Raw genomic sequence first — 27,101 nt, forward strand, 5'->3', positions numbered from 1 at the left:
TAGGCACGGATCATGTTACTTCGAGCTATTCTGCTTTTTATTCATCCATATTCCTTCTGATATCTTCTAGTAGCTTAGTAGTCAGATGTACTAGAAGTCCAAATTATAGTTGTATTAATCTGAGACATGATGTGTATCTAGGGACAGTGTGGTTCTGTCCCAGGAGTAGCTATACTTCCACACTAAAGTTTGCTAATATAATGTCATAGTTATGATTTGGGACACGGCCAGTGGGTTTTTTTTATTATTTATTTTTTTAATTGTATAATTGCTTAGCTTCCTGTATACAAACCAAGACCAACGCATGCTGTTTATAGTCTTGATATACATTACACTTACTTTAAAAGTTAAAGCTGCTTTACTTGGTACAATCTTTGTCTTGATAATGCTGTTACAAAAAACAGCCCCAGATTTTGAACCATTCCTTGGATGTGTTAATCTTTGGTCTTGGGTTATTAAAAAAAACCACTAGAATTTGGTGCACAAGATTTTTGGTTTTCTGAAATCAGCACAGGATCAAAAATATACATGCAGCACACCTAATATTTGGGTAAAATGTCTCAAGATTCACCTTGACCAAACATTTTTGTTTCCCATGAACAAGCTTCTGGCAGAATTCTGTTTGGATATTTCACAACTCTTCATGGTAGAATGGGTGGAGTTCAATTAAATTTGTGTGGTGGGTTCCCCCCCGGCATAGACTTGACTTGTCAGCACGGTCCATATATTTTCAATAGGGTTGAAGTCAGGACTTGTTTTAAGCTTAATGTTCGCCTGCTTTATCCTCCACAACCAGCTCTGATGCGTGTTTTGGGTTCATTGTCCTCTAAGTCCCAAGTCTTGCTCAAGTTTCTGATGGTTTATGCTGAAGAATTCTGAGGTAGTCCTCCTCCTTCAGTATTCCATCCACTTTGTGCAATGAACCAGTTCCACTGGCAGCAAAACAGCCCCAGAGCATGATGATCCTACCACCACCACCAGCTGGTACAGTGTCTCTCTGTACATGGTGGTCATTGTGGCCAAACAACTCAATCTTTGTCTCATCTGACCATACAGCTTTCCTCCAGAAGGCTTTTTCTTTGTCCATGTGGTCAGCTTCAAACTTTAGTTAAGCTTGAAGGTGTCAATTTTGGAGCAGGGGGTTATTTCTTGGATAGAAGCCTCTTAGTCCATGGTGATCTGAACTGTAGACAGCGATCCATCCGCTTCCAGTTCATGGCAGGGCTGTGCCATGGTGGTTCCCAGGTTGTTCCTGACCATCCAAACCAATTTCCTTTCAGCTGAGGGTGACAGTCTGGGTTTTCTTGAAGCAAAGTGACAACACCTCACAATAACTTGGATACAATTGTTTGAACTGATCTTGGAATTTGCAGTTGTTTAGAAATGGCTTCAAGAGACATTCTGGAGTTGTGGACATCTGTGATCCTCTTTCTCAGATCTGTACTGAGCTCCTTGGACTTTCCCATTGTACTGTGTGTTGGGCAATCCAATGAGTGCTGTAAACAAACCCTTTTAATGAAGGCACAGAGAAGCTACCAGCTGTAGTCAATCATGATCGCTAACAGGAAGCTAAGAGACCTCGGCCTTGGCAAGATAAGAGACATTTTGGAAGTTTCAGCACCTCTGAATTAATAATCTGAGTGAGTGTAAATTTCTGATGCTGTGTTGATTTTCAGAAAACCCAAAGACAATTAAAACTTGTGCACCAAATTTTATTTTTTTATTAAAGATGTATGCTGTACAATCATTCTGCCACAGAAAAAGAACAGTTCAGAGAAATTACTTAAAGCCCAAATATTGCCATGACCTTCATATCCAAGATGACTTCATGTCACTGTATGTAAACTTCTGACCACAACTGTAAATGATATCACACAGTTTGCCACGGAAGTTCACGGAGATTTTACTGGCATTATCTCGTACAGCGTGACAGGAAATACATTTACAATACTGCTGTTATCGCACGTTATAAACCTGCCTGTATATTTATTATGAATGCTCTGATCTGATACTGAATGTAGTATTAGTAAGGAGTTAATATTAAAACACCTGAAATACTGATCAGTATCAGACTGGATACAATGTCATCTCCCATTTGCACATCTGTAACTTTTTGTCTGACTCCTCTGATAAATACAGTTCTGGTTAGAGATTAGGCTCGGTTAGAGTTTACTTTTATTTTTATTTTATTTTAAATGACCGAAGCACATTGCCTGACAAAACACAGATAATCCACGTCAACATTGGCGCTATCTTATGTCCTATCCAGTGTTGAGTATCAGCTGAGACATAAAGCTTTGTTAGTGTAGTACATATTGCAGAGATAATGTTCAATTTGTTGTAACAAACTTGTCTAAATGACTTTCACTGTTTGGACTCGAACATGTGCACATGTGCTCCCAGCCATAAGTAGGAATTGGATCTGGACCTTTTGAAATCTTTCGAAAAGTATATTTTAGATTTCTTTATTTATAACGGAGATAAATATTAGATTTGTATATCAGACATCAGAATTTAAATTACAAAAAAACCTATTGTACAAACTGTATTGAATCAAAAGCACATCATTATTAAATATTAATAGAACATGAGGTTCAGGGAAACCCCTTTGTCCAATTGGAGTTGGTGTATTTGTCTTCACTCTTTGTGCACCCTCTTACTGAAGTCCGTGTCTCCACAGCGTGGACCCGTATGGCTTTGAGAGGTCTAACGACTTTGATTACGAGTCCTATGAGGAGCTCATGTCTGAGTATTTGGCTGTTCTCACCAAAAGGTCAATCAAGTGGTCAAAACTGCTGCAGGGGAAAAACCGCATCGAGAGGAATCTTAAAGGTGAGTGTGGGCTCTTAACTTATTTAGAAGTCCTGAATAACGTCACGTACCTACAAACTGACCTGCCTGTTTAATACACCATCGCTACGCACAACTTTGTGTATTTGGTCTATTAACCCCATAGGGGCGGCACGGTGGTGTAGTGGTTAGCGCTGTCGCCTCACAGCAAGAAGGTCCTGGGTTCGAGCCCCGTGGCCGGCGAGGGCCTTTCTGTGCGGAGTTTGCATGTTCTCCCCGTGTCCGCGTGGGTTTCCTCCGGGTGCTCCGGTTTCCCCCACAGTCCAAAGACATGCAGGTTAGGTTAACTGGTGACTCTAAATTGACCGTAGGTGTGAATGTGAGTGTGAATGGTTGTCTGTGTCTATGTGTCAGCCCTGTGATGACCTGGCGACTTGTCCAGGGTGTACCCCGCCTTTCGCCCGTAGTCAGCTGGGATAGGCTCCAGCTTGCCTGCGACCCTGTAGAAGGATAAAGCGGCTAGAGATAATGAGATGAGAACCCCATAGAAACTGTGGGTTTTTTAATAAATGGTAGAGCAATGATTTACAGTTTGTGTGGGTTTTTTTTTTTTTTGTGTTGGTGAATTGCCTGATTGATTAATTTCACCTTATTTTGAGTAGAAATGTGTCAAAAGCCCATCAACAGTCGTCTACTTAATTACTGAGATTCAGAGGTGATGTATTTATGTAGGCTTTCATCTGTTTTGCGAGCCTGCTATGTACCCAAACTGCAAAGTAACTTTGTACAAAGCAGTGCAACAGGATAGTATGATTTTAAAGCCCAAGAAAAACTCCTTTATACTGACATCCATGCAAGACGTGTTCGATTATTCATTTGTTCATATTTGTACCCGTGTACACTGCAACCTCGCTATAATGAACTCGTTTACTACGAACTTTCGAATATAACGAACTAAGTTTGTGTTCCCCACCTTTAATGTCAATGAGTCGGAGTCTTCAAAAAAGCATCACTGAGCCATGGCCTCCCCCAGAGATGAGGCTTAACGAGCCTTGCTTAGGTGTTGATCACTGACGGTTATCGAGAACAGTCACTACGTTTACATGCACATAGAGAGAATCGAATTTCTGCCGTTGCTCGACTGAAATCGAAGTTCAAAATGCCATGTATACACCTTAATTCGGCTGAAATTGAACCGAACTTGATTTCTCGGAATCGAGCTACACGACCTAGTTTATGCGATTTCTGCCGAGCTACTTTGTGCATGTATACCCTATCGAGCTAGTTGTCGAACTACTTCCGGAAGTGACGAGTGACGAGACCACAAGCGGGAAACACAACAGCCTCGGTCGGCATGACAACAGTAGTAGCGAGCAGCAGAAGAGGTCAGGAGGAACAAACGAAGAAGAGAAAATGGCGATGTAGAGCTCTCTGAAGTGTAGGTGGAGCACAGAGGACGGCAGGACAAAGCTTCTGGTACTAATAGGCTTTTTATTGTCAGACTTTTCAGTTTAACAGCCTACTTTTATTCTTGAGAGAAAAACACACACGCACGCGCTGTGTTCTAGTCCCGGGACGAGCTCTCCCCTCTGCTCTGCCTCCTTAAATAGGGTGCGGTTACTGGGAGGACACACAAACACAGGTTAATTACCGTCAGGTGTAGTGATTCTGCCACTCACCTTCCCTGGCTCCGCCCTCCTGTCACAGACCGGCGCTTGACCACGCCCCCACTGCCACAGGCAAGCAGAAACGTGCACTTCTGGAGCAATGAGGAGACAGAGTTCATGCTCATTCAGCTTAAGGAGTTGAATATATTAAAATTCATGGACGGGAGAAAAACGCGCAATGGAGAACATGGAACTGATAACTTTGTTTACACTCTTGAATAGCACTTCTTCATGACGACAACCGGAAGTGTACCAACACGATGGGGCGTGTTGCACCACCTGTGGCTCGGGTGCACAATGCACCTCGCACAATAGCCCGATTTCAGTTGTGTGCATGTACGATTTGGATTTCTCTGGCACCCTGCTGGGACCTTCAGCTCGATTACCGACAGCAGCTCGATTTGGATGTGCATGTAAACATAGTCAGTGATCATTCACTTAAATCCCTTAAAAGGACTTTATTTTACGAGCTAAAAGCAGTTTTATTCAAGTCTTTACTCCGTGAGCATTGTACATGTGAGATACTCTCCGTCTGTCAGAAAATGCAGGATAGAGGTAATCGCTGGAAGTTTTATTTAAAAACAAGCTGCCAAACAGATCCAAATCAGAGTCGAGAAACAGGTCATGGTTGAGCAACACAGACAGGATATCAAAGGCGGAGACAAAGGGCAAAATACAAATCTGAGTCGGAAACCAGAATATCAACACAGTGCTACAAAAAACTTTGATGCCATTATATATGGCATCATATATTTCGCAGTCTGTGTGTGGCGAGAGTACTTGTAAGCGTGCTGTGATTGCACTCTAAACTGGAACAGGTGCATGGTAATTAGTCCTAATGGCACTGTGCATGTGAATAGCAGTTCGAGGTGTGCTGCTGTGCATGGACATGACGCTGCCAGACAAACATCATACACTGGAACGTCTAAAGCGTGGTGAGAAAGCAACAAATTTGTCTTAAATAATACGGTATCCTGAAAAATTCAATTTCAACTTTTAAAGCCAAAGAAAAGGAGTTCTGAGACTTTGTCCATAACTGCAATCAACATGATGGGCTGAAAAGAAGGAAGTTGTGGCAAGCAAACGATGGCGAGTGTGACCTTATTTCCTTTACTTGGTAAACGTGTAAGCGAATTAAGCGTAAAGATAAACACAGTTGGTCTTGTTTTATGCAAGAGTGAGTGTTGGTGTCACAAGTCCAACAATGTCCACAATGTCCATTTCAGTATCTCAAACTTGTCGTGGGTATTTAGACTGTTTTCAACTATTTTGACGTCCCCTAAGGAGTTCGTTATAGCAGGGATGCAATGTACTGTGTACAGATTATTTTTCTTTTAAAATAAAATGTCCCGGGGGCGTCGTGGCTCAGGTGGTTAAGGCGCCATACCATGAATGCGGGCGACCCGGGTTCGATTCCGGCCCGAGGTCATTTCCCGATCCCTTCCCATCTCTCTCTCTCTCCCGCTCATTTCCTGTCTCTACACTGTCCTATCCAATAAAGGTGCAAAAAGCCCAAAAAAATATCTTTAAAAAAAATAATAATAAAATGTCCCTGGGTCCTGCCATCTTACTCTTTCTCTAAGGTTCAAATATCCTGCTCGGAGTGCAAATTACATGAGAAAATCTGAGCTCGTAATGTAACTAACTCACCACATGACTTACCGAGGCTGAGGTCTAGTGGATACATTGCTTCTAAATTGTCGTAAACAACCCTGAAGATGCCAGAGTGCCAAGCATTTGGATGTAAAAATAAGCCCGAATGTTGCAAAGGAAAATTTTGTTTTTTGCCAGCACCAATCAGGATATTACTTTTGAAGGAGTTGGTGGCAAAATGGCTGCATTTCATTGGCACTGATCACACTGTAGACAAATTTTATTTTGGCAGGCATAAGGTAGTTTGCAAAGACCGCTTCATGGAAAATCAGCACATCAAAATATGCCGATTACTTAATAAAACCTCACTAGTTTTATTTGCGGAAAACTACAAAAAAAAAATTACAGGAAATTTGAGTCCGTGGCTCTACGTTACTAAAGTAAATGGCGTGCTAGTGTGTAAACTACATCACAAGTGGATAGCCGGTTTCAGTGCATTGGCTGCACCAAGGTAATATCACAACTTTTAAAATTGATAAGTTGTTTAGTTTTATTTTTAATTAAAATGTGTGTGGGGGGGAGATGACATCCGGGCACTTGCTGTGATTGGCAAGTGGACTTTATTTTTGGGTTTTGTTTGGCTTTAACAAGGGTAATATTGACCCCTTGCTTGTGTGTGGTGGGTTTTTTTTTTTTTTTTTAAAGAGCAAGTCACATAGCTTGGTTGCTTTCAGAGGAACCAGTTAAGCTTTTTGCCTCAAATTATGCACTTGTCTGCAGCTTTGCGGAAAGTAACACACTATGGATGTTAAGTCACTATGATACTCTAACAGCAAGACTACTTATGATGTTCATTACCACAGTGCTGTTTTCCAGTGTAGTGAAAGGTTACTGATTTTAAGTAGTTGGTGATTTATTAACGTGCCATGTCCTGCATTTACATCTCTCTATGCAAACTTTCGGCTGTTGGGAGAAGCCCACGGCTCGGCTCGATATTGTACGAAATCCGACAGGATGATGGATTACACTGACTTTTTTTCGTTTCCTGGATCCCCCCCCCACCGCATTCACACACTGCATGGTTTGCCTAAAATTAACACTGCACTTTCAGATCTCGCCTGGGATATCACTAAATTTCTTCTGAATAAATGAGCTCAAAAGAAACACATGGTGGGTAAAGGCCTCTGCATGCTCTTGCGACAAGGCTTTCGCAGATAGCTTTTCGCAGACAGTTGTAATTTATCGTTGAGCGGGGAGTAATAGGCGTGCGCGATGTTATTCACCGCCACAACGCAAGGGGGTGCGAAGTCGCGAAATCGCTAGGAGTAGTTGGTGGGTGTGGTTAGTGGAGTGTTTATCCTCCGGTTACTTATAATGACTAGAACTGGAGTCGTATAGATGTACGTACTTCCTCGATCAACCGCTCTTCGTGCTGCTCCATCTTCGCTCGTGTTTTTCAAACTGGCGGTCGTGAAAACAAAACAAACCGGGAAAGTAGGGAAGCGGAAGTGCGTGTACAGCGGATGTAGAGTGGACCAATCAGAGCCCTCTTGTCTGCGAGGCTTCTGCGGTGGTCACAATTTTTGGGAGGTGCACGCAGAGCGTCTGCGAAGGTGGGGGGCTACGCAGACGCCATCTGCGAGGACTGCGTTGTCAGCATAAATTGGCCTTAACAGTTCAGCTCAACTATCATTGTTTTGTTTATGGGTCTTTCATACCTGATGGAGTTTTTACACAAAGCGGTGTTCATCATGTGACAGCAGCTGTTTTTGGTGCCACTGGAACTGATGACGGTGTCAAATTTTAGTTTAACATCAGTGTGACCTGTTTTCTGTTTGGTTAGTTATGACTAAGTACACACGCTTTTATTTTTCCTCCAACAGCTGAGTCAGCCGTGTTTGCGTTTCTGAGCACAGGGGTGTGTCTGTAACGTGACTGACAGACAGGAATGTAAACTATAACAAGATATCCAACAAAGAACTACTTTATTATGTCTCCGCCATGGAGGTGTTGTCTGACCCTCCAAGATTCTCATTAGTGCGATAGCTCAAGAACAAGTGATTGAATGTTTTATAGGATTTTTATATGGAATTATCATAATAACCAGCAGATGAACTGTTTTAGGTTTGGTCCAAACAGGGTTGCAGTCACAGCAAGGTCAGATGTCTGAAGTCATTTTTTCTTGCTGTTTGAAGTATATTTTCAGGGCGTTTCTTGTCAGACAAATTAGTATCAAGAAGGACTAGACTTGTGGCAAAGGAAGCCCCACCAATGCCGTTGGCATCAAGTTCTATTGTTTTTCAGCAGTTGTGTCCCCTCATGTTCCTCAGTTGTTGTTTGTAAAGCAACAAGAAAATATTGAGAGCATCTTTTAACGCACTAATTCGAAGCCACTTGATTTTGTTGAAGTAGCCTTTGAATGCAAGCCTTTTCTTAAGGGGAGAAACAGACATGTGCAGAACACAGGGGCTGTGAACCTATTATGGTACATTTTATATGGATGTGATACGACGTATGTGGTTTCTCCCCCAGAAACAACTGGAGGACTTCTACACAAAGGTTGTACTGCCATCAGTTACGTATGGTCTAATAGTCTGGGGATCGTGCAACAAGATGCATTTAAGCAACCTGGAAAAACTCCATGCAAGGGCTGGGCGTATTTTATACAGACTGTCATGAGACACTAGTGCTGAAGATGTTTTTAACGTGAACAGGATGGGACAGTTTGGAGACAGTGTACAAGGCACCATTAACAGTGTTAATCTTCAAATGCGTAAAATGTTATACCGTTACAGAATTCAAGGATTTATTATACCTCTGCTCCGGAGGAGGAGGTGGTGGTGGTGGTGGTGGTTTATACTGGGTTTTTTTTTTTTTTTTTTTAAACCTCTGTCCGTCCATCCGTATCTCCGTCTGTTCGAAACCCCCTTTTTCTCAGCAACCACAAATCATAGCCACTTGGTACCAAACTTCAGCTTGGGGTTCTATACCGTATATACCATTTTCAGGTCTGTCCCACATCAACTTCCTGTTTACCGACCGAATATATTTATGAAACACAGCGTGGATTTACAAAATTTTCGTAACACTTTTCTCAGCAACTACAAATCACAACTACTTGATGTTTGGTGCCGAGTTTCAGCTTGGGGTTCTATACCGTGTATACCGTTTTCTGGTCTGTCGCACACTGACTTCCTGTTTACCGACTGAATGTATTTACGAAACGTATAAGGTGGATTCTGATGCTATTTCAAAATGACCGTTTACCAGGATGCTATTTGAAATCCCTGGGGAGAGACACTGCTCTTTTATTTACTTGTTTCAGGGTTAATTATTTATTGAAGTCAACAGTCATAAGTGTCCGATTGCTTGCATTCTGATATAAGCAAGAGCGGGGGGGGATAGGCAAGTGAGCAGTAGCTCACAGTTGATCTTGTTTAAGAAAAAACATCCCCCCCCCCCCCCATTTCACTATAAAATCTATCATAAATTCAACAATAATCAGTATCTTGGAAAATTCCTCTGTAATGTCCTTTTTAATTAGAAATGAGAATTTTGGTTTTAAATATAGAAGAGATTTTGAGAACCTGTTTAACACAGGATTATTAAATACTTTTCTACTCTAGTTAGTACTGTACTTTAAGAGGATATGATGTACTGTAGTTTAATCAAAAATCTGACAAATGATTGACATGAACACTGTTACCATCACCAGTACGGTCTTTTTTTTTTTTTTTTTTTTCTTTCCCCCCGTTTGAAACACACTTCATTGATGCGTACAGTATATGCGTACCTATGTATACACACACGTGCCATGTCCTTGGTTTTAACATCAGCTCCCAGTTGATCTTGTTTACACAGAGGAATTCAAGCTGTGAAAGTAAAAGAAATGGAGACTTAATTCTTCCAAGTCCAGAAACGAACTATACTAGGAATGCCATATGATACAGAAGAGCAATAGCGTGGAACAGTCCATCTAGCAAGGAATCAACAGCCAATAACTTGAATAAATTCAAGCATTTGCTAGCTAAATTTGACATTATCGGAAGAAACTTTGACCCTATATTAGCCATAACTAAACACGAAGACGATAGTTATGCGTACTGTTAATTAATTAAATGTGAAGGTAATTAACAGAACAGATTTTAAGGGTTTTTAAAAGATGGTATATATCTATCTTTAGTTTTTTGTATTTGTGCATGCACGACCCCACGAGCTCTGCTGATCAACTTATCGTGTTTTAAATAGTTATTCTTTCATTCGTTATGGGACTAATCATGACCTTTGTATGTATGTATGTATGTATGTATGTATGTATGTATGTATGTCCCCCCCCCCCATACACAGTAAAGCGTTATGTACGGAAAGGGATCCCAAATGAATACCGAGCTTTGATCTGGATGGCAGCAAGCGGCTCCCAAGAGCAGATGGAGAAGAATCCAGGTTACTACCATTCACTCCTCCAGGCGCAACACGACCCTAAACTGGTGGAGACTATCCGCACAGGTTGGTATGACCCGCACGTCATGCTCAGGAGATAACTAGGGATTGGAAGGAGTGTGAACTGCTCACAAGTGGTTGATGTGAAATAAATTTGTTTTGGCAAACTGAAATATTACAGATTCTGATTTACTTGTTAAGAAAGAAACGTTTCGTCTTATTCTATACTGGTGTAACATAACGTTAAGAGATTTCCTCATCAGGCCATCCTTAAAAAAAAAAAAAATCAGTTTCCTGTCCACCGGGTGAGCAAAAAAATTTTCAGTAGGGAGGGAGGGATTTTTATTTTTTATATATATATATATATATATATATATATATATATATATATATATATATATATATATATGGATGAGAAATTGCAATGCTGTTTGCTTTTTCTTTCAGTACTTTATTACAAAAGCAGACACATTTAATAAAATATTAAGATCTATTAGGTTCTCCTACAGATCTGTCAGGGTCATTAACAAAGTAGGTAATGAATTTCGCATAACAAAACTCAAAAGCTGTTTGTAACGTCTCGGATGGATCAAGATCAAACTAATTTTCCAGTAACAGTTTGTGATGGTCCGACACACGGACTTTTTGTAGTTCTAAATCGAGCGTTAGGCCTAGTTTGGATGAAATTGCACTATTAAAATGATCACTGAATGATTTGTTTTTCTGAATCTTTACTATTTTGTTGTTCGCTAGAATACCATTTTGCGATTTCACACTGTTTGAAAACTCCGGATCTCCTTCCTTCATGGTGGCTGCCATTTTTTTGTGCCGCACGGCGCATGCGCAGAGCTGATTCAATTCTATATTCTGCACGGAATGCGTAAATGTCAAGTTCGATTTTAGATTTACGAACCCGAAAAAAATGTCAAACGGCGTTAAAAAAATTTCAACCGCACAAACGGCACTCACCCGGCCAGTGGACCGGAAACAGAACATTTTTTAATAATGGCCTCATGGTATAACTGGTACGTCTTTAAATGGCAGCGGATGGCTACCAAAGAGCATGATGTGATTTGGATGATGCTACCTGATCCTGATGGCTCTTCTTCATCAGCATTTTTCACTGAAGCTTAGCATTTATATTCTTTTGACATTGAGCCCACACCGAAATCAGCACTTTTGTCCACAGATTTGCACAGGACGTTCCCAGACAACGTGCAGTTCCGGAAGACGGCTGAGCCGTGCCTGCAGAAGCCCTTGTATAACGTCCTGCTGGCGTATGGACACCACAATAAGGCGGTGGGATATTGTCAGGTGACTATTTCTCCACTATCAACTTTGAACTCCTTACTTTGCTGATTTAGGGTAAAATGTCCTGCTGTCAGCTGCACGATGGGAACATGACCTGCTCGTGGGAGTACCAAGGACGGTTTGGGTGTTAGTTAATCTTTGAAGCACTGTTTTTTGTGCAAACATGGAAAGATTGACTGAGATTTCAGGACAATGCCATTTAGTCAATGTATAGTGTTTTGAATTGCAAAATACTCCCCTGGTTTTTAGATGTGTCCTGACGCACACAGTCTTTTGCCTTGACAGTCAACATTTCAAGCACGTGATATTAGATTTGCAATGCAAAGTAATTCACAAATTTTGCTGCCAGCCATGTGGCTGCTTCCTGGTTGATGTACCCAAAATTTTTCCACTAAATTCTTTACGAAACTTTTTTTTTTTTAAATAAAAGCATCTAAGGTAAACCTTCCCTCTGGTTCTGTGGTATCCTGTGATTACTGTTATGTTCTGTTGTCTTCCTGCTTCTCAGTCCTTCATAATTCCTGCTCTTGCAGGGGATGAACTTTATTGCTGGGTACCTCCTCATCATTACCAAAGATGAAGAGAAGTCCTTCTGGCTGATGGAGGCTCTGCTAGGCAGGATACTTCCAGGTTTGTGCAGTTTGCATTTATTGCAAATCATTTAAAGCTAGACGGCCTTTCGGTTTCATAAAATTGGTGAAATTTACTTCCTTCTGAAATGTGGTCATTTGTGATTTTGTTTATTTCTGTAATATCTCTCAAAATATCAGGCCATTCTGTGGCTGGGAAGTTATTTAATTTGAGGAGATTCCCGAGCAAATAACGTGCATGAAATCGCTCGCTTCGTGCAGTCAAGCAGATGGAGGAGGTCCATGTGCGCACATGCAGACTTGCCTTCTTTTGGGTTTAACGGCAGCTGGCATCCACAGTGTTGCATTACTGCCCTCTACAGGTTTACCTTGACAGTGCACTGACAGTTCCATCATTCTGTCGCTGAACGAACAGCTGATCACACCGAGGTGCTCGCTGACTGCCGTTATTTATTTATTTATTTATTTATTTATTTATTAGTTTGGTCCTGCGTTTCCTTTCCTTCGCAACATAACGTCTTCTCTCTGTTACTGTAGTTGGTCTTTCACGTTCCATTCTCACACTCCCGTCTTCCATCTTTCTCTCCTGTTTCAAATTTGTATCCCATAATGCCTTGCATGACCTGGGGAAAACCCACCGCATGATGTAGTATCTTGAATTGGGTCATGGTGAAGCAGGAAAAAATAGCGGAGAATTTAGGGCCACATGGCCTTAAATTCATTAATTGTTCTGTTAAAAAAAATTCGAAGTCTGTGATTCGAATTCAGTAGCATTCGGTCCACTAAACAAAATAATTGGATGTTGGGGGGGACTTCTTTTTATGACCTAAACTTGAAAAATCTGAAAGGCAGTCCAGCTTTAATTGAAAAGTCCTGTATGTTGCACGAATCGTATAATAACATGAGGGCTGCAACTAACACTTAAGCGACTAGTTTTTAGCAGTCTGGTTTGAATGCAAATACATTTATCGGATGAAAAAGTTAACACCTTGAACAGGAAACGATGTGGGATTGTGACAAAGAAATTCATTTTAATTTCCTCTTGTGTCTAATTTTACCCCGAGTGCTGAATGTGTCCAGGTGGACTGTGCAGGAAAGAAAAAACTAAAAAGAAAATGGCGGAACTGTTAATTATTTAACTGTGATCATGCATGCATGGTTCTCTTTTCTTAATGGCACATGTTTCTTCCAAAATAAAAACGCCAGATGTTTGTCATATTCTTTACAAAGTCAGATCACACCAGAACCATACATGATCACCTCACACTTAAACATTTGAAGGGGGGAAAAAAAAATGCATTACAGGCATTTAGCAGACGCTCTTATTCAGAGCATCAACAAGGAAGGGTATGTGAGACAGTGCTCCTGGAGCAGAGAGGGTTAAGGGCCTTGCTCAAGGGCCCAACAGTGGCAGGTTTTCAGTGCTGGGGCTTGAACCCATGACCTTCAGATCAGTAACTGGGAGCTTTTAACTGTTGAGCCACCACTACTTTTTGTGACACAGTGACCAATTAAACAAAGACATTTGTTGGTTGCATAGCAATTCATCCCCAGTACTCGGCAGAACCACTTTTTGGCTGTAATTTCCACCTACACGTCTCCTGGGATGTGTCTCTGTTAGCTTTGCTAATAGAGACAGAGGAGGAAAAATTGCTCAATACTGGATAGAGGTTTCAGGTCTCGGCACAGACTCGGGTTTTGCCTTTGACTGGGTCATTCTAGTAAATTCAGGTTCTTGGTTTTGAATCGCTCCAGTGCAGCTTTGGCAGTAGAGCATCACGATATGGGTAATTTCATATCTTGAATTGATGTACAGTACTGTGCAAAAGTCTTCAGCACATGTAAAGAAATGCTGTAGACCAAAAACGGCTGAAAGAAATGAATTGTCAACGTTAAATACTATAAGCAGTAAGCCATAATAAATGAAACAAAGTTGAGATTGGGTGTGAGACGACCCTTTGCTTAAAAAAACAAACAGTTTTATGCGGAAATGAGATGTAGGTTTTACTGAGCATCTTACAGAACCAGCCACAGTTCTTCTGGACACTTTGACCGTCACACTCGCTTCTTCATTTTGCACCAAAACCCAGCAGCCTTCATTACGTTTTCTTTACTTTTCTATCTGAAAAGTGCTCTCATGCTACTCAGATACAAGCTTTTTTTCCTGTAACAGTTAATTTTGTGCTGGAAAAAACACGAAAGTTTGGAACTCTACGATGTTTTTGTACTGACTTGATGTAGAAGTCATAAAATGGAAATCTATAACAGTTTGTATGAAAAAAAAAAAAGATGGCCTGAGACTTTTGTACAGTACTGTACATTGTTTTCTCTAAAATTCATGAAAGGATTTATCTGTACAAAAAAACTTCCTGCATTCATGACCGTTCTCTGGTCAAGGTCTGATTTTGTTACACTCAAACCACATCCAAATGATAGAGGTAGCTCCCTTTTTTTCGATAAAAGTTCCTCATCTTTTCATTGTGCTGAGGCTTGTTCTGTGTCGGAGTTTTGCTTCGTCATGCTCTTCATGCTGGTTTTTGTTACAGCCCACTGCTAATGGAGCATTTGCATGTGACGTCACAGCCGATCCAGATTGTGACAGACGCCATCTTGTAGGTCAAACGCCATATTCCGCCTTCTACTTCTGCTTTTACTTCTACCTTTTCTTCTGGAAAACCCTACTATATACAATTCTACTACAACGGCTGCGGCTACAAGCTCTCCCTACCTGTGCACGTTTTTATGTCTTGTGTGTATTTTTGCGTATTGTTCGTCTGTACCGGACTTCAATATCCACTACAACCGTATGGACTTACTGGACATTGGTTTCCAGCAGAAAATGATGGTTTGTAGCGATTTTCCATCGCATGCACAACATTCCGGACGAGATGGCGAGACCAGCGGGCTCTCCGTGGATTGTTATCGGAAGTAAAGCGAAGGAGGCGGTGTCGGGAGCGGAAGCAAAAGCGAGGCTGCAGAGCCGGCCTGTTGATTAAGCTCAGAAAACAGCCACTCAAACCTCCACTGCTAAGCCTCTACCTCTCCAACGCCAGATCCATGTAAACAAGACGGGTGATTTGGAATTACAGCTGGAATTACCTTATTCTATTCTATAATCGCCTGGTCAGTGCTATACTCAATACTTAAGTGACTTACCCATCCAATGAGGATTCTTGTTTACAAGATGCCACATCTGAGTCGCTGACAAATCCTGAATTTCTGTAAAGATAACTGTCCAGAGATTTATAGGCACGCAGTGCTTCACCACTGAACAGCGAGGGAAAGTTAATGAGGTAATTATACACGTCCGGGTATTCCGCTGGCAGTTCAAAATCCGGTCATGAAAACTCCGTCCAGTAAGCCATGAGGGTCACAAATCTGTAGATCGTTTATTTTAGACTTATATCTAGTTATCTGTTCATTAGAAAAATGAGCCGTGTAGTCCGTCGGTTGAAATTGATCCATTCTGTACACGAGTGCAGCAGTATTCAGCTGTGTTTTTGACCGACAAGATGGCGGTTGTGTACTTTCCGGTCACGTGACTGCAAAATCTCTATAGCTCCTAGCTCTGACCTTAATGACGTAAATCAGCTGTTGGAAAGTGGCTTTTGTGACATTGGTGATACAGAAGATATGAGAAAATATCTATCTGTAGACATTTTTCTATTATCCTATTGACGGCCCTGTTTGGCAATATGATTAAAGTCTCTTGTCCTGTTTAAAGGAGAACCCATTACTGAAATCTCAAGTTCTGTGAAGACCGGAGCAGGTTTTCTTCTGTTCTGTATTTGGCTCCATGTTGCCCTCAACCCTGGCACATTTTCTAATCCTTGCTGAAGTAAAGCATTCCCACAGAACAATACTACCACCACCGTGTTTCACGGTCAGGATGTTCTTGGGGTGAAAAGCAGTGTTGGTTTTATGCCAAATATAATGCTTTGTGCCAAACCCAGAAAGGTTAGTTTTGGCCTCATTAGACCAGAGAATCTTTTCCCACGCTGCTTTTTTTTTTTTTTTTTTAATATATAAAAAAACTGAGTTTACACCATGCCTTTTGGCAAACTTATCAATTTTAGAATAATGGTTTGCTTCTCAGCACTCTTACCAGGCTTGTAATACTTGAGTCCGACTCGTGCCCTAATTTTAAGGACTCGTGACTTGACTTGGACTTGAGCACTGATGACTTGGATTCATGGATTAACTGCATTTGGACTCGTAAATTGGAGACGAGGACTCGGATTTTTCTTTATATTTTGTAACATGCCATAATTTGGCATAATATATTTATCTCTACATTAATTTTTATACTAATTTTGTGCAAGAGAACGCACATTCACCTGTTCATACATCATGTTCAGGAACAAACTAACATTAGCGGCGCTAAAATGCCTGGAGAGAAGCCCCTAGGATTGTCCGCTTTGCTTATACAGACTTCTTGTGCAGTGAGGAAAAAATGCACTGCTATGTTTTCCATATGTAGAAGAACTATCGAGGAGACGACTGAAGTTTGAGGTTGTCCCCATCGTCATTTGGCAAGACTCCACCCAGAGAAGGAAGTGACATGCTACGTTCATTGCCCTGTTGATAGCGGGCTTGCTGAGCGATGAACTAGCGAGTGTTAACCCCCTCTCATGTTGTTTGCCCTGTTGATAGTGGGCGGGGCTTGCTGAGCAATAAACAAGCTTTTTATCTGTAGCCTGTTAACTAAGGCTACATCCACACAACGGCAACGAGATTTAAAAAAAAAAAATCGCGTCCACATGGGCAACGGATCAGTAAAATATCAGGTCCATATGGCAATGCAACGCTTGCTGAAAACGATGCAATACACGTGCCACACCTCTAGGTGCACTGTAAGACGGTCCCATCAGAGACACCAGAATAATAGAAGTAAGGACGCATGCGCATAAACTATTATGCGCGAGACTTCATATTAGCCACAGTCAGAAAAATCTGTTCGTAAAATTACGTTATAATGACCAAATACAATGAAAAGTATTTTTCCAGTCTCACCTGTGAAAGGTAATCCCATGTGATCTCGTTTGGACGGCAAACCTGTTGGTACAGTTAAACGCAGCACATGAATGAGGCATCTTTATTCTCCGCTTTGACCCATCCAATATCGCGGCGAGAATGATGTATGATTCTACGCGGAAGGCAGCGTCTTTAATGGTCCGGAATAAATTGAATGCTACACGTTGATGGATTAATTTGTTGTTCTACGACCTTTTTGAGGAATGTATTGTAGGACTTAAACCAACATCTGAAGAGGTGAGATCGCTCCTTTTTTTTTTTCCCCCCCCCTATTTTTGCTGGCGGGATTGACTCTGCCCTAACTCTCTCTCTCTCACTTTGCACCATTACACAATAAATATTCACAGTGAAAATATTTTGTAAGCGCGTTTCATGAACCAAGTTATAGGATTTGTTGACAACTCGCATCGAGTTCATTACACTTCTACCCGGCATGAAGCACATGTGGTTGTGACGTCATCGTAAACAAATCCGTTCTACTCATCCAGACGACTTCGCAATGGCGCCGTTGCCAGATCTTTCCACTCTGGAACCCGTTCTCAAAAGATTTCGTTTTGGGGCACCCAAAACGCCGGTGCCGTGTGGACGCCAGGCTGAAACGATAAACAATTTTATCAGATTCACCTGAATCCGTTGCCGTGTGGACAGGGCCTAAAATGGGGCAGTCGAGTAGGAACGTTAGTCCAACACAGTAGCGGAGACGCTTTCACATAAAGGCAGCAATAGCCACCGTCACATGGTGCAGTTGGAGTCATGGACTCTACTCGGACTCCACTCAATGTTCTTTAATGACTTGAACACTGGGGACTTGAGGTTTAGTGACTCGACTACAACACCAACTTCTTACGTAAAGCCAAGTTTTGCAGAGTGTTCGGATTATGGTTGTCCTGTTTGTACATTTGGTTGTAGAAGCTTCTCCCTTCTGAGTAATGGATCTCGCCAAGTCCTTCAGAGTTTCCCATGACCTCTCTGAATAATTACTTGGTCTTTACTCTGTTACTGACTTTTTTTTTTTTTTGGTGCCCGGTCTTGTGTATGCAGAGTCACGGTTGTGCCATGTTCTTTTGTTTTTTAATAATAGGATTTTGTTGTTCCATGAAACTTTTGGGGTATCCTGATGGATACTTTACCAGAATATTTTGTCCCAGACTTGTATTTTTAATGACTTCTCGGTCTTTTGTAATGGTGTTTGATATGGTCTGTAACAAACTCCAGAGCCTTCCAGGAACAGCTGTATTATGAGATCATGTGACCCTTATTTCAAGGTTTTTGTCACTTCAACCATATACAGTTGGTACAGTACACAGTTAAAACGAAACTGTTTCTCCAGGACCATGGTGCTACATTAAAGGGCATATTCTGGACCAATCTTTTTTTTTTTTTTTTAATTATATATGAAAGAATGTCCCTTTACACACTCATCCAGAAGGATAATTTTGCACAAGGCCGTCTGTCTACAGTAGAAAAAAATAAAATAACAAAACACGCCTGGAAAAATCCCAAAGGAGTCTGGAGCCAGATTCGTGATATTACCTGCGGAAGCGCCAGCAGGCTGCGCGAGCTTTGCACGGTTTCAGTGCACAGCCTGTGTAGACCAAGCGCTCCCATTTCTCTCTCATTGTCCGGTCTTTTGGGAAACGATGAGTACTAATCCCACCAAGGTTGGTGTTGCTACACCCTCCTACGATATATCTGTTAACCATTTTAATAATTACGCGATAACGTTGAAGAAATTTGCAGAAAACCACCAGGTCGTTTTCTCATAAACAAACCAGCACTGGCGTAGGATTCAGAGGGAGGCGTCCCACACACGACGTCACGAAAATCAGTGTTTGCCGGGAAATCCAAATGCCAAGTTTTTTCAGAGGCGGACCGATTCGCCTCAAATGGCTGGATTTCAACTGAATTTTTCTGGTATTGCGCAAGGTAAAAAAAAAAATTGCACAAAATGCAAAATGTGACAGATATTTGACCAAAGTTTAATATAAAATAGGAGAATTACATTGATCTTGCTCCTGAATTTACCCGCGAGATGCACTTTAAACATTACAGGACTACAATCTACAGTACAACAAAGTGCAACACTGCAGACAGTAAATGACCCAATAGACAGACAATAAACGAGACGAACAACATAGTGTGGAGTTAAGTGTGCATATTGAGGTAGTATATGAAAGGAAATAAATAAATAAACGTAAACCTTGTGTGCGAGAGACATTGTAAACATTGTTACGCAATAGTGCATTATTGTCCACTGTGCAAAGACTGCAGTGTGAGTGGTGTGACCAACAGTCCACAAGAATCAGTTCAGTCCCTTGGAGTTGAGGACTCTGATGGCATGAGGGAAGAAGCTGTTAGAGTCTGGCTGTGAAGGCCCGAATGCTTCGGTACCTTTTACCAGACGGTAGGAGGGTGAAGTGTGTGTGTGTATGTGGGGGGGGGTCGGCCACAACGCTGGTGGTTTTCCGGATGCAGCATGTGGTGTTGATGTCCGTTATGGAGGGAAGAGAGACGCCAATGATCATCTCAACTGTCCTCGCTATCCACTGTAGGGTCTTGATTATTTGATTATTTTAATCAACTCCTTAATCTGACTTTGGATGTCAACTGGGTGCACTAAGACTACTTTATGGGTTTCATGGTGTAAATGGGGCGGCACGGTGGTGTAGTGGTTAGCGCTGTTGCCTCACAGCAAGAAGGTCCTGGGTTCAAGCCCCGTGGCCGGCGAGGGCCCTTCTGTGTGGAGTTTGCATGTTCTCCCCGTGTCCGCGTGGGTTTCCTCCGGGTGCTCCGGTTTCCCCCACAGTCCAAAGACATGCAGGTTAGGTTAACTGGTGACTCTAAATTGACCGTAGGTGTGAATGTGAGTGTGAATGGTTGTCTGTGTCTATGTGTCAGCCCTGTGATGACCTGGCGACTTGTCCAGGGTGTACCCCGCCTTTCGCCCGTAGTCAACTGGGATAGGCTCCAGCTTGCCTGCAACCCTGTAGGACAGGATAAAGCGGCTAGAGATAATGAGATGAGATGGTGTAAATGTTTGAGTAATCACAACTTTTTTTTAAGTTGTAAATAATGTAGTATTTTTGGGCTAGTTTGTCTGTCTGCACATGAAATATCAAGACCGCACGCTTTCTTTCATAAAAGATGCCGTTTAAAACGTGGCACAGTTGCATGCAGTAAACAACACTGCGGAGAAAGCGGATGGTGAGAACAGATAACATATAAAATGAATGTATACTGTAGGAAGCCTACACAGCAGTGTGGGCACCACACCGTCTTATTCAGCACATGCAAACCACCATCGCACCGCCATTACATTTAGTTCTCAAGTTGTTTTGCTGTATAATCAGGTTACTGTACACTCACTGTATGTTTGTCTGGAGCTGCAGCTATAAATGTGTTTGCGTGTAATGGAGCGTGTTTAGGTGACCTGTCCAGAGCTATTCTAGGCACCTCGTCTCCTTTCCTGAGCTATTAATAAACCTAGTGTCGGGTCACATGATTCTGATCTGTTCAAATCCTGTTAGATACGAGTCACACCCTGGGAGAGAGACGTGTCTCATGCTGTACATACTGCAAGTGCCTGCACTCTGATCCACGTTAATGTTGTACAGGAGTTCTGTGAACACCAGAACTGAATGTGAAAGGATAGGCTTAACAAATATTGCCAGGCAAAACAAACCTTGCCCGGCAGCACTTGTTTTATACCTATATGTTTATAATGGTAATATTTCTCAATCGTCAGGTTATGGTCCTATCAAACTCAAGGTCATGGATTTTCATATTTCAAAGTCCAACGTCGTGGTGCCAAATGAAAGCCCATATGGCACGTCCTGTAAGTTGATGGTAAACATCTGTCTACCATCAACCGTTTTCAAGTTACAGCCCTCTGAGAATTCTTGAATTTGACCTTTCAGGGTCACTCAAGGTCAAAGGTAATGGTGCCAAATGAAAGGTCATATGGGAGTTCCGATATGCTCATAATAGTAAACGTATTTGTCTATCGGCAACTGTTTGAGTTATAACAGGAAAATACTGTTTTGACCGAAAGGGTGACCTTTACCTTGACCTGATTACCCCCAAAATTTAATCAGATAACCTACAGGCCATTTGCCCACCTACCCTGAAAATTTGAAGTCAATTGGTGCAACCATCTACATGCTAGATTGTTAAGACAGACACACAAACTGCACTGATTTACAATACCTCACCCTGCTTACTCTGTCGTGGACGAGGTAATAAATTACACATCATACAACCACTGTGTGTGTGTGTCCCCAGCCTTTTTTTCTTTCTTTGCTAATAGCAGGCCTTTAAATTACACCTTGGCCAGGCCGTTTAACGGTGTGCCCAAATTAGCGTCCCTGAATTAATCAAGGAAAAAAGGGCTGATACGCATCTTTTATCACACCTTGATTGTTCCAATTTCCGATCAAAACCAATTAGGTTATTTTCAAAATCGATCGAAAATGTCAAGCAAGCCACGGAACATTTACCTTTAACCCACTTAGAAAGGTACCAGTGTCTTTCCTGATCGGCGGAAGTTGGATTCCCGAGGTTTGATTGGTTAAGGCATCTACCATTTGACTCGTATGCTAGCGTTTCTGTTTTGATTTTCTGGAAGCCATGATGCCGCATGGACGGCCCATTGCTACAGGACGCTCGCACAACAAGCAAAGCGACACTTATGAGAGCCGCCGTCTAACTTGTACCTGCTTCAAAAAAGGCAAATTCATACTATCATTCTGATCAATTTAGACATCTGAAACCTCTGTGAGAGAGGAAGTTTGACCTGCAATCAGAAATTTTCTTCCGCGCACGGAAGGGGGGAAACCCCCCTCCCAGTGTTGCCAGATTGGGCGGTTTTGAATTCTACTTTGCGGGCAAAAATGGCTTGGGCTGGTTGACAAAAATTGGGCTGGTTTAGACATTAGTTCAGCGGGTTTTTATCAGATGTTTATATAGTGTCACTCCCACTAGAAAGCAGAGATGGGAGAGAATGTAAACACCTAGGCCGAATGATGTTCTTGAATATGCGAAGGAAATCAGGAAAAACAGCTCTCTTTGGTCAACTGAGGTAAGTCATAGACCTAGTTCACCCAGTACCCCTTAGGTATTTTAAACAACCCAACTCGAGCATTGGCCTAAATTAATCATTAACAGTAAACATTAATCTCATTAAGTATTATTTAAACAAAAATGTCGATGTGAACTGAATTCTCAAACTAGTAAGTGATGCAATCCATGCTCTCTTCTCATGTTACATTCAGCCATGCATCGTAGCTTAACTTTTTTTTTTTTAATTGAAGTATATAAAATGGGTACAATCTAACAAATCCACAAAAATCAGGATAACAGATGAAGAAAATACATGGATGTAGACAAAAATAAATTAAGCAGAATAACTAGGCCTATAAAATTAATAAAACAGGATAAATAAAAAGATAAATAAATAAAAGACAAATAAAAAATAAATAACCTCAGCAATGCAGATGTTAGATATGCATCGTAGCTTAACATAGCCTACAGAATATTATGCGTGTACGTCACCTACTGGTGCATGTAGGATTCAGAACACAGCAGATGATTGCAAAGTTATAATCTGATTCAACCATACGGAGCCGAGTGCCAGACAGCAGGTTTTTCACCTCCAGCACTGACGGTCTCATGTTGCTATTTAGAAGTTGTTTGCATTGTTGTTCGATTTACAAATAGTATACTGGTCTTCAGCTGCATATTTTTTGCTTTACAAGATAGGCATCAAGTACATTTTTACATTTTGGTGGGTTTTGAACATATTTTGGGCTGGAAAACGTCAGCAGTATCTGGCAACACTGCCCCTCACTCACTACGCTCGTTCGCACAGTTGCTTTGCTCCTTTGATGTGCCCAAATTAGTGTAATCTAAAGGCCTGAATAGCCAAGTGAAATTGTTTGCCTCATGACATTAGGAGCATACACAAGCAGACAACACCATAGCTATATCAACTGATCTAGAAATCAGTAGTCATTTTACCAGCACAAAATAAACAGACCCTCAGAAACTCTTTATAGACCCTTTTCACGTGACGTCACGACAAACGCGGCCGCCATTTTGGACATGTACTACCAGTAGTTTACCACAGCCAGCATTGAGGAACGGCAGCAAAGAAAGTGTTTATTTTCAGCAAGACTTCCATCATGCCACTATGTTGTTGTGCACCTGGATGTAGTAACCATCAACAAACAAGGCAAGGGTTATCATTTTATCGGATCCCGACGGAGAAGATGGATTGCGGCCATAAACAGGAAAGACTGGCAGCCCTCGGCATACCAGCGCTTGTGTAGTGACCACTTTGTTGGAGGTAAGACGAATAAAATTAGCCAGAAAAGGCATTACATTGCTGTTAACATTCTGTGGCGGCGAGTGTGTAACCAAATAGGCTAAAATAACCCATTGTAACCTCTTTGTTCTTCTGTAGTAGCTATTAGCTAACGACATTAGCTAGCGTTGTGTTCCTTTGCTGTTGGTAGACTGTAGGACAGATCAGAGGCAGTGTCCTACAAACAGCGCTTAATTTGAGGGGGAGCAAGCCGGAGCGCGCTCTGGAACCTCGGGCGTTGGCTCCGGCAGCTATTTACACTGGATCCGGTGATCCGACACCTCTCTTGACTATGTAACAAAAAAAAAAAAAAACCCAAATAATTAAATTAAAAAATGCAAGTTTATTTAGTGTTAATGTCTGATTTTGATATCTGCCTTGTTGGTGATTTCTCTCATGAAACGACATCCACAAAATATCTGCAGATGAACTTAATTTGCAGTGTTCTTACAAAACATGCCCAGAAGCGCAGCGCCGTGCCCCCCTCCCCCCTCTTTTTTTCCGCACCGGAGCCGCTCATCCTCTGCGCTCCGGGACCTCCCACTTTACAAATTAAGCACTGCCTACAAATAAGTGTTCAAAACAAGAGGAACATGTATTTGTCTCTTAAATCCAGGCCGTTCCCTGTAATCTGTCACAACGGTTGGAGAAAGTAATGGCAAATAGTGAGTGCACAAACCGTAGAAGGTAAACTGTACACAGCGCCAGGGCAGTGTGATGGTATGTCTACTTTTAGATTGTGTTAGCTCATCAATGAACACACTCGTCACTCGACGAGTTTCACGTCTTTACGACGGATACTTAAATGTGTGTTAGGTATTATTGTTGCAGTCTAAGCAGTCATTGTAGCAGCTAGATGAGCGAGAACCGAAAGGGTCTGTGCCATAAACCTTTATTTCTGTACGGCGTTGCTAATGTGTCGTTACTGTTATTTCTCCCTCTGCTCGCCCTGTAAATGCCCTACGTCGCTGGATAGCGAAGGTATTTTCTGCATCTCGCTCCTTTTTCTTGTATGTTCTCCGTTTGTCGCCTTCCTCGCATTCAAACCAATTCGAGCCGAAGTCCGCTACATGTCCAAAATGGTGGTTGTGTTTACGAAGGTCACGTGACTGAAAAGGGTCTATACTGCATGTCCAGGGTACTGGACGTGGCCAATCAACTCAACAGCAGTCAACAATAATGCAAAGCTATGATAAGACTATACAGTTCGGTGCAGTCTGGTCCGGATCTGTCTGATGCCTTTTGTTCACTTTTCGGTCAACAAGCTTCAGAATCTTGTCTTTAAAACATTATTAAAATCCCCCCTATCCACTTTTCTCCTCAGTTTGGTTTTGCTAGCTAACAACCAGGGAGGGTGAAGGCTACCGTTGTTTCCTCTGAGAGATACAAAGCCAACCTCTGGATCTTTTCGAACTGCTGCTCACACGTTACACGTGAACGAAAAGTACTGTCTACCCTCTTCCACATACACGAGCTTACAGTTGCCTGTGACTGGCTAGTGGTAACATGATTGACAGCAGAGAGCTTGACCCCCGTCTCACTTTAATTTTGCTCAATTCCCAGCCACACCATGATTCCAACTCGTAATCTCTGTGATCGGGCAAATGCAGTCTTGCATGTAAGCTGCGTAAAAACAAGTCTGTGGTTGATCATTCGTCATGTCCAGTCATATTTTCACCCAGAGGAAAGCAGTAATAGCCCTCTTTCACATGCATCTCCCAGACTCTCATCCAGTGAATCTGCTTGTTAGACTGGTGTTATTAACACAGCAAGGTTTATTTGCCCAACTAGGCTCTTCGTTCTTAAGCTTGAATTCTGTTTGGTCTTTTATGAGCTCTATCTTGACCTTTCTTTCCACTGTTCTTAACACCCATACAGTACAGTTGTGTTCAAAATAATAGCAGTGTGTTTAAAAACGTGAGTAAAGCTCAAAATCCTTATAGTTTTTATTTCCATGCATTGGGAACACTGCACATTATATTCTACATCAAAACATGAAGAAAAATGTATCAATATTTTAATTACTTTACAGAAAATGAAGAAAAATGAACATTGGGCTGTTCAAAAAAATAGCAGTGTCTGCATTTTTCATTACGAACTCCAAATATTTACTGTATAAACTGAAAAAATCTTAAGGATTTAGTATTCCTGTGAATCACTAAACTAATATTTAGTTGTATAACCACGGTTTCTGAGAACTTCTGGCACCTGTGAACAGGTATTCCAGCCCAGGATGATTTGACAACATTCCACAATTCCTCTGCATTTCTTGGTTTTGCCTCAGAAACAGCATTTTTGATGTCACCCCACAAGTTTTCTATCGGATTAAGGTCCGGGGATTGGGCTGGCCGCTCCATAACTTTCATTTTGTTGGTCTTGAACCCTGATGCTGCTCGCTTACTGGTGTGTTTGGGGTCGTTGTCTTGTTGAAACACCCATTTCAAGGGCATTTCCTCTTCAGCATAAGGCAACATGACCTCCAAGTATTTTGATATATGCAAACTGATCCATGATCCCTGGTATGCGGTAAATGGGCCCAACACCACAGTAAGAGAAACATCCCCATATCATGATGCTTGCACCACCATGCTTCACTGTCTTCAGAGTGTACTGTGGCTTGAATTCAGTGTTTGGGGGTCGTCTGAAAAACTGTCTGCGGCTCTTGGACCCAAAAAGAACAATTTTACTTTCATCAGTCCACAAAATGTTTTTCCATTTCTCTTTAGGCCAGTCGATGTGTTCTTTGGCAAATTGTATCCTCTTCAGCACATCTTTTTTTTAACAGTGGAACTTTGCGGGAGCTTCTTGCCGATAGATTAGCTTCACACAGGCATCTTCTAATTGTCACAGTACTCACAGGTAACTTCAGACCGTCTTTGATCACCCTGGAGCTGATCACTGGCTGAGTCTTTGCCATTCTGGCTATTCTTCGATCCATTCGAATGGTAGTCTTCTGTTTTCTTCCACGTCTCTCTGGCTTTGCTGTCCATTTTAAAGCACTGGAGATCATTTTAGCTGAGCAGCCCATCATTTTCTGCACTTTACAGTATATGTTTTACCTCTCCAATCAACGTTTTAATCAAAGCACGCTGTTCTTCTGAACAATGTCTTGAACGACCCATGTTTCTCAGGTTTTCAGAGAGAAATGCATGTACAACATGTGCTGGCTTCATCCTTAAGGCCCTGTCCACACGGCAACGGATTCAGGTGACTCCGATACAATTGCTTATCATTTAGGCCTGGCGTCCACACGGCACCGGCGTTTTGGGTGCCCAAAACGCAATCTTTTTGAGAACGGGTTCCAGAGTGGAAAGA

At 41.8% G+C, this 27,101-nt stretch overlaps 1 protein-coding gene across 2 annotated transcripts in view; it reads left to right on the plus strand.

Moving 5' to 3' along the window:
* The window catches only part of grtp1a (growth hormone regulated TBC protein 1a), a 57,285-nt gene that overhangs the window by 22,143 nt on the left and 8,041 nt on the right, over window positions 1-27,101 (plus strand). Inside the window, exons 2-5 of one of the 2 annotated variants that reach the window (XM_060899482.1) lie at window positions 2,681-2,832; window positions 10,398-10,556; window positions 11,680-11,804; window positions 12,335-12,431. In XM_060899482.1, the coding sequence (XP_060755465.1) occupies window positions 2,681-2,832; window positions 10,398-10,556; window positions 11,680-11,804; window positions 12,335-12,431 (533 nt within the window). The remainder of the gene's footprint in view (window positions 1-2,680; window positions 2,833-10,397; window positions 10,557-11,679; window positions 11,805-12,334; window positions 12,432-27,101) is intronic. The other variant, XM_060899483.1, reaches the window with a different exon arrangement.

This window comes from Neoarius graeffei, chromosome 18 (genome assembly GCF_027579695.1).
Source record: "Neoarius graeffei isolate fNeoGra1 chromosome 18, fNeoGra1.pri, whole genome shotgun sequence".
NCBI classification, from domain to species: domain Eukaryota; kingdom Metazoa; phylum Chordata; class Actinopteri; order Siluriformes; family Ariidae; genus Neoarius; species Neoarius graeffei.